The sequence below is a fragment of the Pararge aegeria genome, chromosome Z, assembly GCF_905163445.1.
Source record: "Pararge aegeria chromosome Z, ilParAegt1.1, whole genome shotgun sequence".
Lineage (NCBI taxonomy): Eukaryota > Metazoa > Arthropoda > Insecta > Lepidoptera > Nymphalidae > Pararge > Pararge aegeria.
In genome coordinates this window covers 26,946,251-26,958,460 of record NC_053208.1, presented here as the reverse complement: position 1 = coordinate 26,958,460, position 12,210 = coordinate 26,946,251, and the positions used below count along the sequence as shown (strand labels likewise).

General features: G+C 39.9%; 1 protein-coding gene across 3 annotated transcripts in view; it reads left to right on the top strand.

Annotated features, from left to right (window-relative positions):
- LOC120636489 (proton-coupled amino acid transporter-like protein CG1139) overlaps positions 1-11,514 on the top strand; it is a 33,784-nt gene extending 22,270 nt beyond the window's left edge. For 2 of the 3 annotated variants that reach the window (XM_039907992.1, XM_039907991.1), the window contains exons 5-9: positions 4,685-4,891; positions 8,682-8,960; positions 9,662-9,840; positions 10,217-10,398; positions 10,491-10,844. In XM_039907992.1, the coding sequence (XP_039763926.1) occupies positions 4,685-4,891; positions 8,682-8,960; positions 9,662-9,840; positions 10,217-10,398; positions 10,491-10,762 (1,119 nt within the window). In that variant the 3' untranslated portion in view covers positions 10,763-10,844. Of the gene's footprint in view, positions 1-4,684; positions 4,892-8,681; positions 8,961-9,661; positions 9,841-10,216; positions 10,399-10,490 lie in introns of all 3 variants that reach the window. The other variant, XM_039907994.1, reaches the window with a different exon arrangement.
- The last annotated feature ends 696 nt before the right edge of the window (positions 11,515-12,210 follow it).

Sequence of the window (12,210 nt, the reverse complement as noted above, 5' to 3'; positions counted from 1 at the left end):
TTCAATGGCTTCAAGGAGATAAAGTTAAAGTAATTTGTAATAATGACAATAATTAATGTTTGAAAAATTAGGGTAGGTCCTTAAAATATAACACTAACGTTTCAATAAAATGGACTATAATTAGAAGTAAAAATATACTTGTCTGATTTCTTAACATAGGCTAAACAAGCTTAGTTGATTGATCGCAATTAACTTGTTTATTCTATTATAGCAGATACCTGTTACTCGCATTTTTACTTGCGATTACTTAGTTTCGTATCTTATGTTCGTAGTTAGAAAACTGCGTACTCACAGACGTAAACTAACCACTCGAGTGCCTACTAGTGCTGTCCGCTCCATAGAATCTAAAGTCCGGATTTATTACTGCCTGTGTCTCTGATCCATTATATGTATAATACAATTTTGGATTACGCCGACTCTTCCTATCCTGACTTGTCTGATGAGCACCTCAAGAAGCTTGAACGTTTGCAAAACCTTTGTATAAGGTTTATCTTCGGACTACGTAAGTTTGACCAAACCAAACCAAAACCAGATTGTCTAAGTATTACCTAGCAGATTGTGTTTATGAGTAGATAGTATTAGTACAAAAGATTGTATTACTATGAGGTACATAAATATAAATATATCTTTATTCAAATAGGCACATAGATGGCACTTTTGATGCGTTATTATATACAAAATGTGTACATAGCAGTGAGTAGTGATGGCGATTGTCATTAGAAAATATTTAAGAAGCAACCTGGTTAGAGCAATTGTTTACACCCAAGCTTTTTTATCTTTTACGTAATCCTTTATACTATAATAGGACTTTTCTATAAGCTTTCGCTTAATACAAACTTTGAACTTCTTTAGTGACATCCCCAAGATATCAACCGGTAATTTATTGTAAAATTGTATACAATTTCCTTTAAATGAATTGCTTATTTTGTGTAGTCTAGTGTACTGCACTGCAAGTTTATTTTTGCTTCTAACGTTCAAATTATTGCAGTCACATTTTCTTTTAAATTTTGATATATTTTTGTGAACATACATTAAATTTTCAAATATTTATTGGCTATAGAGTGTCATTATTTTAACATCTTTAAATTTATCTTTCAATGACTCTCTCGGACCCATTTTATAGATCGCACGAACAGCCTTCTTCTGCAGCACGAAAATAGTGCCAATATCAGCAGCATTACCCCATAGTAAAATTCCATATGACATAATGCTGTGAAAGTAACTAAAATAGACTAGCCTAGCAGTTTCTATGTCTGTCAGGTGGCGTATCTTCTTTACTGCATAGGCAGCAGAACTAAGCCTGTTCGATAAATTATTTACATGAGGGCCCCATTGAAGTTTAGCATCTAACGTTATTCCTAGAAATACTGTTTTATCCACCGGGTTCAATTCCTCATTATTAAGTAGTATAGTGGTTTTTACATGTTTAACATTTGGTAATGTGAATTTTATGCACTTAGTTTTATTTTCATTTAAAACCAAATTATTAGCTTCAAACCATTGTACTACTTTAGCGAGATAGTTGTTTACATCGTCTAAAGCTAATTCACGTCTCTTAATTTTGAACATAAGTGATGTATCATCAGCAAACAATACTATCCCGTGATTGTCCCTAACAAGGTAAGGCAGGTCATTAATGTAAATAAGGAATAGAAAAGGTCCTAATATAGAACCCTGTGGAACACCAATTTTCACAAATGACCCATTAGACCGCTTTCCATTAACGTCTACCATTTGCACCCTATCACGCAAGTAGTAACTAATCAAGTCGAGAGCTACACCCTGAATTCCATAGTGGTGTAGTTTTCTGACTAACGTTTCATGTACAACACAATCAAACGCCTTAGACAAATCACAGAACACACCAAGTGCATCATGTGACTCCTCCCAAGCTTCAAATATATTATGTATTAGCTCAACACCAGCGTCGATAGTTGAGCGACCCCGTGTTAAACCAAATTGTTTAACGTGGAGTAAATCATACTTATGAAAATAGGCAAGTAACTGATTTAAAATAAGTTTTTCAAAAATTTTACTGAAAGTGGGCAGTACTGATATTGGTCTGAAGTTAGTGGGGTCAGAAGTACTACCCGATTTAAACAAAGGAACTATTTTACTATGTTTCATTAAGTCAGGAAACACACCACAATCTATACAGTTATTAAATATTAATGCTAAATCGGGTGCAACGATATCAATTAGTGATTTGAGAACTTCAACGGAAATGCCCCACAAGTCACTTGTTTTTTTATTATTTAATAATTTAAAGGCTTTAATAACGTCAGAGCCACTAACATGGCTGAATTTAAAAGCGTTTTTACACTCGGGCACGTTATTCTTCAATAGAGAGAGAGCAATATCTGGTGAAGAGTTCAATGATTTAGTGGTGGAGATAGGAATGTTAGTAAAAAAGATTTCAAAAGCAGTAGCCACCTCGAAATCAGATGTTAAGTCTTTATTATCTACATTAAGTTTAAAGTTATTATGCCGCGGTGGTACTCTTCCCGTCTCCTCATTAATTATTTTCCAAGTAGTTTTGATTACGTTATTGCTATTTTTTATTTTATTCTGTATGTATCGGGACTTTTCCAAGAAGCAATCGCGTTTAAAACTACTGGAACATAATTTAACACAATCTCTTAACTCAGCATCAGTATTGTATTGACGTTCTGCATAAAGTTCGTACATTTTTTGCCTACTCTTATGCAGTTCAATTGATGCCCACTCACTAAAAACTAAAGCATCAGTCACCACAACCGACTTACTAGTGAATATAGAATTAAATAGTCGTTGAAACGTGTTGAAAAAACAGCTGTACATCTCATTCGGACTTGTCCCCGATTGTAAGAACGGGAGGTCTTTGACGAGGCTAGTTCTCATTTTCTCTATGCGGTTTGATGTCACTGGTACAAAAGTAATTTTATGTTTGGAGACATTTTTCTTCACATTTTCAAATTGAATTAATTGACCACAATGATCAGAATCTAATTTATTAATTATGTGTTTACTTATTGGAATTATATTCGTAAAAATGTTATCCAAACATGTGGCGCTAGTGGCAGTAATTCTTGTTGGTTCCATGAACATATTTGTAAGATTGTATGTTTTAAATAAATTTAATAAATTAACACTTAAACAATTACGTTCTAAGATGTTTACATTAAAGTCTCCGCAAACTATTAACTTTTTATTTGACTTTGATATTTTAAATAACACTTCATCCATTACCTTTTCAAAAAGTTCAAAGTTAGACAAGGGTGGTCTATATACAGTGACAATTATTAATTGCTCTAATTCGACCGAGGCTAGCTCTATTGTCCGTTCAACAGACAGGCTCACAATATCATTTCTGTTTTTAAATTTTAAATTTTTATTTAATAGTATTAAAGAGCCTCCATGAATTGCAGTTACTCTGGTGAACGAACTACCAACCTGGTGGTTACCAAAATTAAACAAGTATTCATGAGTTTTCAACCAGTGTTCAGTTATACATAAAATATTAATGTTGAAATCATTCAAAAATAATTCAATCTCTAAGTCCTTTCCTTTAATACATTTTATATTGGTGAACCAAGTTGATATGATTAGAATTAGATTTTTTGTATATTTTTTGGTTTACTTTTAAATTGTGCAATGCCTTAATATAATTTATATTGTATATGCCAGAGATAGTCTCAGTTGTCTGTTTATCTAAGCAAGAGGAAACCTCTGTTGTCTCCTTAACTAGTTTAAAGTAGAATGACTTGGAATGATTTCCAAGGTGTTAATGTCAGAATTATTACACTGCTCAATAAAAGCAGCTTGTTTAGCCAAGTTCTTGGCTGTAATTGTAAAAAAATATGATAGCGAAACAGCTATCTGTCGTTTAAAATAGTGTGATAGGTAATACCTATCTCGGTACAAATTATAAGAAGGACTAGCACACTTGCTAAAGTCAATAATATGAAATTTTTTATTATATGTACATAAGTTGTACAAAGTCATGTTTAAATTATATCTAATAGTATTTTCTTGGTGTGGCAAACTATCACAATAAGGAAATGTGTACAATACTATACTATTTACATTTAAAGTATTTAAAGAATCAAAAAGTTTAATTAGATCGGGTTTGTTGACATTTCCTCTATTTCCTAGTAGGATAATTAAATTAGTTTTAACATCATACAAATTCCTATTTTTACAAATAGCAGCTACAATACTTTTAAAATCTGATTTGGGTAAACAAAACTGTGTGTCCGTTTAACTGTGAGTTAAGATATAAGCCCATGTTACATCCAATTTCATCGCATACATTTGTTTATTATATGTATATATATATATATATATATATATGTATATATGTTTATTTTATTATATATTTATTTTATTAATTCTTATTTGTATGTTATATAGTATGTAGTATATATATATTTTTAATTGTTTTAATTTTTTTTTTCTCTTGCCTGTGTATGTTTCATTGTTTGCACTGTCCCTCTTGTTTTCTATTGTTACTTTCACCAAGGGTTGTCTGTAAGAGATTGCTTTTGCAATAAGGCCGCCTTTGCACACAACTGTATTTAACTTTTTTTTATTATTATTTTTTTTTTTTTGTTTCCTTGTATTGTTTTTAAGTTTGTGCAATAAGGTATTCTAAATAAATAAATAAAATAAATAAGATATACATACGGTGTGTGCGTGTGCGCAGGTGCGCGCGCAGTACGCGGCGTGCAAGCGGCGCCGCGTGCCGCAGCTGTCGTACCCCGAGGCGGCGGCCAGCGCGCTGGGCGGCGGGCCGGCGGCGCTGCGGCGCGCCGCGCGGCCGGCCGCGCTGGCCGTGGACGTGTTCCTGGTGGTGTACCAGCTGGGCATCTGCTGCGTCTACATCGTGTTCATCGCCGACAACATTAAGAAGGTACTGCGGCTTCATACGCGGCACGGGCATACACCTCTGAATACATCATAACAACAATCAATTACTGCACTCCAGTGCAATCCAGTTCTTCAATGAGGAAACCTTCTACTGACTTGACTGACTTGCAAGGGTTGCACAGGTTAGGGTTTAACAACATGAGCACTAACTTTACTGAAGTCTATTCGGATCGATGGAAATTCTGAGACGGTCATTTTCTAACGACTTCATACCGCTTACCGAGTCTTTCCTTCACTCGAGTGTCGACATTTGCGCGCTACTGATCCCAGCAATACTAAACATCGTCAAATTACACAAGCCACTGCCACTGTAATGCCAACGCGATATTGTAATTGAATATGAATGCTTACTGTCATACTTACTACACGAATGCTTTGGCAACTGTAGGTAACGCCATGTCTTTCAATTTCGAAATGATTCAATTCAGATTGAAATATTTTACCCACACATAGTTTTTATTAGCAAAAGCAAAGAAAAAGCCTAACAAAAATGCGAATCATCAAAGCAGAATAAGTATAACAACAACAAGTTAAATAGAGTTTACACTAACTAAACTACTAAGATGTGTTCCAAATCATACTATATATACGGGAGACCAGAGATGAACGTAAAAATTTTCCATTTCCTCGAAATATCTCAAAAAATTTTTTGAATATAATATCAACATTCCTTTCACTACATATGGCGGTCTAGTCTTTCAGCTACGTTATAACATACCTACGCATAACTGCAACAGATATCAAAGATTTTAAGAAAAACGACGAAATAAAGAAAGTGGCATCTGTTACAACCCTTCCTACCCCTAGGGTTGGTTGTAACATTGTGAAGGGATGGTTATAATATTTACAAATAAAAATGAAGTTACTTTCATAATCAACATATTAAATAATAATTCATGAAAGAAATATAAAACATAAAATAGTCATTATGAAACTGAAGCTGCTCTAACATATGATGGGATGCCCCGCAGTAACGCCTGCTTCTATCCAATATATAAAATAGTCAATAAAAAATATTTAAAACGAGATTTCCATCAGACAACGAATTATGCCTCATTTAGGCGTAATTCGATTTGATACTAGTGCAGTCCACATGCGCCCAATGCCCATAGCTGTTACTCTAGGGATTGCATCCAGTGGATCTGCTGTTAGAAAAGGGTTCCGTACAAACTAAACAGAAATTATCTTCGCTGTCTGGATTGCCTCTATCCTTAGATATTGTAGCATCTTTTTTCTTATTATTTTGTATTTACTTCTTTTGTTGTTTTATGGTTTTATTTTCAACTAAAGCCCTTGGTATTTTGACTCTTTAGTAGTCTACAAAACAGGTTTCTTATTGCTGTTTTTTTTGCCACTTCGTCACTTCTCTATGCGTCCTGCGTTTGGTAGGGACTCGATGTCTTGACTCTTGAACACTAGCTGAACCAGTAGATGGATTGTGTAAAAATTTCCAAACGATACTGACGGAATAGTCACATCTACCGAATGTTGTCGACAGCGAGGCCGGTGCTGCTACAGTCCTCGCAGGGGTCCTTGATTTTTAGGAAATTAGTGTAATCGCTGTGGCATTACATGGAAGCGGTGAGAGCGCAGTGGGTAGGAATTTTCTAAGTTATGTGCGTTTTAAGTAATGCAAATCTCAGTTGCTTTAATACGGTCTTAACCCCTTCTCATCGTGGGACGAGACCCAAATCTCCTCCTCTACCCGACCTGTAGCGGGCCGGTAACGGGTCGATATGATGATGCTGAGTGAAATACTAAATTTCAATGTTGAATGAAACATTGAAATGATTCATTTCACTCCACGGCCTCCAAACGTTAAAGTGGTAGTATAGGGTGTCCAGATTGTAATTAATGGCTGCCATAGTTAAATAGTATCGAATATCGTTTCGAAATAAGGTCATATGTTTTGGAGCGTACTAATATCGGAAAGTGTTATAAGTAACTAGCTGTCTCTGCACAGTATGGTGTCCTCTAACCAAAGTTTGACACTGCTTCATACGATAATTGTGAAGGTACGGATACGGTGTTTTTATAAAATAGGTCATATACTTAATTTTAAATAAATACAGATTTCGGCAAACTATCGATCCATTTAATAAAACTAAAGTTTGCGCTCTAACAAAATTGTTTGGTTATGAAGCTGGAAAAAGTAGTAGCAATTCAAATATTAAACACAAGGTTTTGTGATTAATACAAATCATAAATGAGAAATAGAAATTTTTGTGAATATTTTGTAGGTCTTTTTGTGCCCAGCACATTCAAACCTTTGAACCAATCCTGAGAATATTTGACAGTACCTGCTGCTGAGGAGGACGTAGTGGATCCCCAAACATTTTGTAAGCTCATGCGAGATCAGAAATTCATCGCGTCAGGAGTCGAAGGCGACAGCTCTAAGGAAACACCAAACGATATTGATACTATAAGGTAAAGTCGGTGGCCACCCATTGAACTGAAATTGTAGAAATGCAAGAATAATAGGAATACAAGAATAAATAAGTTCGCTTAGGATTGTGTGCAGCGTAGTGACGGCAGAACTGAATACAGTTGTCACGGCCCCTCCTCCCGCGGCTGCCGCACGACGACGGGGAAAATACAACAGCGAACGGCCAGCGGCCACAAGCCTGCGGGCCCGCGTGCTTGTGGGCTGACCCGTCTGCGGGCGCTTCTATTGATGATGTTGATGAGGGATTCGAGCACCTACTCCGGAAGACTCATTCTACCACCATTATCGCCTTGAATTTATTTTATAAGTTTATGTATATTGCTGCTTCGAAATAGTCAGCAGATACCTTAGTACAGGGACGCTCCAATCAGTCCTAGATTGCACAGATGAAGTTGCCATTGACTAGCAATAAGTCTCAATTACAAATTCCTTAGAATTGTAATTGTGCATCTTAGATCGTTTCTATGCTCGGGAATGTAGCAAACAATTAGCGGGTCGGCGGCGCCGCGTGGCGAAGGGACGCGCGTCGACATAGGCGACTGGGAGCCGCAGTCACGCTACCAATTATGCTAAACGAGCGCGGCCGCGGGGTCGGCCGCGCTCACGTCAATAATCATCAGCGGAAACGAACATCAGGAGCCGTTCCGCTTCGCGCGAGTACTCTCAGCCCGCGCGCGCGATGTGACGTCTTCAACGTGCACACCGGGCATCGGCTGGGAGCTTGCGCTGCTTCAAATGGATGATAAAGTTTTTGTTAAATATAACGATAGAATAAAAACATTCTGTGTAAAACACATACAATACGCACTGCTGTCTACCTTCATTCGTAAAGGGTGAGGTCGCCTTAGCGGATGCCCCTTGACCCTGACCTCTGGCCAGTTGACTCTTTGGCTAGCTTGTGGCTCTATATGAGCCTACTGCTTAACTGGTTTTCCACAAATATTGCAAACAAAACATTCAGATTTGTAATTGAAGTACAAATAGTACAACCGTCTCTATAATTCAAAATTCGGCTGAAGGTGCCCGATTAGAAGCGGTGGTAGCCTATTGTCAGAGTTATGTGCGTTTTTAAATTGCTTTAAACTGTGGAGGAAAACATCGTGAGGAATATTGCATGCCCGAGAGTCCCAATGGGTGTGAAAATTGACCAATGCGACTTGGCCAGAGCGAGGTAGACCATAAACCCTGTTAATTTTGAGAGGAGACCCGTGGCGTGCAGCGGGCCGGTAATCTTCAGCGCTTCAAACACTAACTAAGCGAACGCAAGAGCCTAATATTGTACGTGTCGCTACAAAATACTTACTTCAAATTGTGCAATATCTTTCAGGTAGTGGATCCGTACTACGACATGGATGTCGAGGTGCACATGCTCATCATCCTGGGCCCGCTCATCGCCTTCAACCTCATCCCGAGCCTCAAGATGTTGGCACCGTTCTCCGCCTTAGCCAACGTGATGACGTTTGTCGGGCTGGGCATCATCGTGTACTATCTGCTCGCGGGCAAGAAGCCGGAAGCCCAGGGAGAAGCCTTGGACCTGTGGGGGTCGGCGGAGACCTTCCCGTTGTTCTTCGGGACGGTGCTGTTTGCGCTCACCGCGGTCGGAGTGGTAAGTTATCAGTCACAAGAGGGTACAGCAATGTAGCACACAAAAGACGGTCAATCATCTCGTCAACCTAATACCGGTCACAGTCCACCGCTTTGCGGATGGATCGGTGGACAACAATGCTGTCAATTTGACCACCTAGGGTTCATTGGAAAAATAAAAAAAGAAGATACTAATACGCGCAACCTCTTCATTCGGATTTCGATGAAATTATTTTTAGTCTACTATACACGTCCTGCAGGGCACTGACCTCTCTCCTCGTGCAATGTGAGTTAGTTTATATTGTTAGGTACTTCTATAATATTATAAATTCAAAGATGAGGTTTTTGGTTTGTTATTTCTTAAAGCAGCAGTTTTCACAATCATAACATTATTTGCTTACGGACGGGTGGAGTGACAGTACAGGTGAACTGTGCACTCGTGGACACAAATATATCGCACCTGACGCTATTGTGAGGCAAACACTGCGAGCAACACAGCGCAATGGAGACCGACACCACATCACTGCATCACTGCATCACTGGGGAAAACTTCACCCTGATAATATGTCGAAGGACGAAGTGTTTAGCATTATTTGTTAATTTCAATGTTGATACGTCTTTGCGACATTGAACATTATAGTAATTGGCACCAGACGAGAAGCAATCATGAATATAAAATATTATGTGATAATTGAGGGTTTAACGTTACAATGTTTTTTTTAGGTGATTGCTCTAGAGAACAATATGAAGACGCCGAAAGCCTTCGGTTCGCCGTGTGGAGTCCTGAACACCGGAATGACAATTATAGTGATACTCTACGTAGCCGTCGGGGCAATAGGCTACATCTTCTGTGTGTCGAAGTGCAGTGACTCCATCACATTGGACCTGCCCAAAGGCGATCCGTAAGTGTCCAGTCGCATCACTCATTAATCTTCTTCACAGACAATGCATAGAATTGACTCACCTTAATCAACCTCCTTCCATTATATGTCTTCTAAGTATTATACTACGCGTAAGTGCCCATTTGTTTTAGTTTGTTTATTTATTAATTATTGCTTAATAGGTTTCCCGATTATGTTTCCGTCGACAGATCGAAAGTAAAGGACTCTGATTTTTTTTTAATAAATTTCAGTAGACCTCCTCAGGTCTTTAACTGTATTTACCTTCTCAAAAGTTGCACTATTTACGCACCTAACCTCAACTTCGGGACATCAGTGGTGTCCCGCGAAACCGAGGTAATGAAGTGCGGCTGAGTGCAACAGTGTTCTGACGCGGCAGGCTGGCGACCAGCGTGATCGTGATGTTCGCGGTGGCCATCTTCATCAGCTACTGCCTGCACTGCTACGTGCCGGTGGAGGTGCTGTGGCGCGGCTACGTGCTGCCGCGCGTGCAGCGCTCGGCGCCCGCGCGCCGCCGCCTGTGCGAGTTCGCGCTGCGCGTGGCGCTGTGCCTGCTCACGTGTGAGTGTCCCGCGCACCTCGCCCGGCGCGGCCCGGCGCGGCCCGGAGCGGCCCGGAGCGGGCCGGGCGTGACGCGCTGCTCTCCTTTGCAGTCGTGCTGGCGGCGGCGGTGCCCCGGCTCGGGCTCTTCATATCGCTGTTCGGCGCGCTGTGCCTCTCGGCGCTGGGCATCTGCTTCCCGGCGCTCATGGAGCTCTGCGTGAACTTCCCGCGGCGCGCCAGCGCAGCCCGCAGCGTGCTGTTCGGAAAGGACATTCTGCTGTTCATCATCGGCATAGTGGGCCTGGTGGCGGGCACGTACACGGCGCTGGTCAGCATCGTGCGCTCGTTCCAGCCGGTGGCCGAGGAGGTGCCGCGCGCCTAGTGCCGCCCCGCCGCGCCGCCCGCCGCCGCACCGAGCGCGCGGATCCTCAGAGCAAATATGAACTTGTGTACTTTTACTACGATCTGATAAGCATACAGTGAGGGGATGCGCTATGATTGTAACGCAATTAATTATTTCAGAAGCGCAGTGCTGCGCGCACAGATACGGCAACCTCGTAGAGAACAGGTTAAAATACTTTCAATCAAATCTTCAATTGCTCTTGTACGCCAGTCGCCTGCGTCCCGAGCCCTGTAACTCATTGTTTTTAATATAAATAGGAAAAAAAAATTTGCAGATAAATTCATCTCTTACGATGATTACCGCACCCCCTGCACTGCTTTGGACTGCTGTTTGAAATAGCTTCAGAATAAGACACTCTGCTGTGTAGTAGCTGCACGCTCACTCTTACAGCTAGCTCTAACTTTCTGCCGGTTTATTAGAACACGTGGTCGTTAGGTTATTCTCTATTCCGGCAAAACCTACCGTAACCTACAGTTATTCGGAGCGCAAATGTGTATGTGACGATATAATTTTAGTATGAATGCTATGGAGTCAACCGATGACGGGTTCACCTAGCTGCAAGGCCGGCGGCCTGAGCCTGAGTTATTAGCAGAGCTTGGTGGCGGCGGCTTGCAACGACGTAAAACTCCCAACGCGGCTGGCTGTGAGGCGCAGTCTCATCAATGTTACCGAAGTAGTTGTGATACATTTATATGCTATTATTTTTAGATTAAATGTAAATAATATGATAACCGCACTGTTTCATTTCCAACTAAACTCCTTGTAAGTCGAGTAGGTAAGGTAAATCACGTACAGTAATTTTATTAAGTAGCTAAATAATAAAACTTTTGATAACTCTAACTTAGTATTTCCAGATAATTCATTTAATTGATTAGAATTTAAGAAATGTGCCACCAACCCACAACTGGGCCTTAACCCCTCCTCATTGTGGTTCTCATCGGGGAGACCCGTGCCATGTAGTGGGCCGGTAATGGGTTGCTATGTTGATGATGATAACAAATGTACTGATAATTCTTATTTAATTAATAAATAGTTTTCAGGAAATAATAAAAGTTAAGTTGGATTCACAACCAAAGTTCATAACATTGTCGGTGGATATTCTGATATAAATACGTGTACATTTTCAAAACGCTTCAATCTCGCATGAGACTCAAACGATACAACGATACCGCCAGTCGTCTTAGTCCAAATCACAAGTCTACGGGATTAGCCCACCATCTCCAAGCGTGGAAATGAGTAGATACTTCGGTCCTTATGGAAGGAACGTTTGGTCTATTCTCGCAGTTTGTTTACGTTAGCCCTATCCGTGAAACAAACCATCCAACTGAAGCGAGGCTGATGCATCCCAGAAGCTCACTGTCTGATTTATCACAAAATATGCAGAAAAGAATATTAGATGTATAAATTGTTAATAGCATATCACTTTC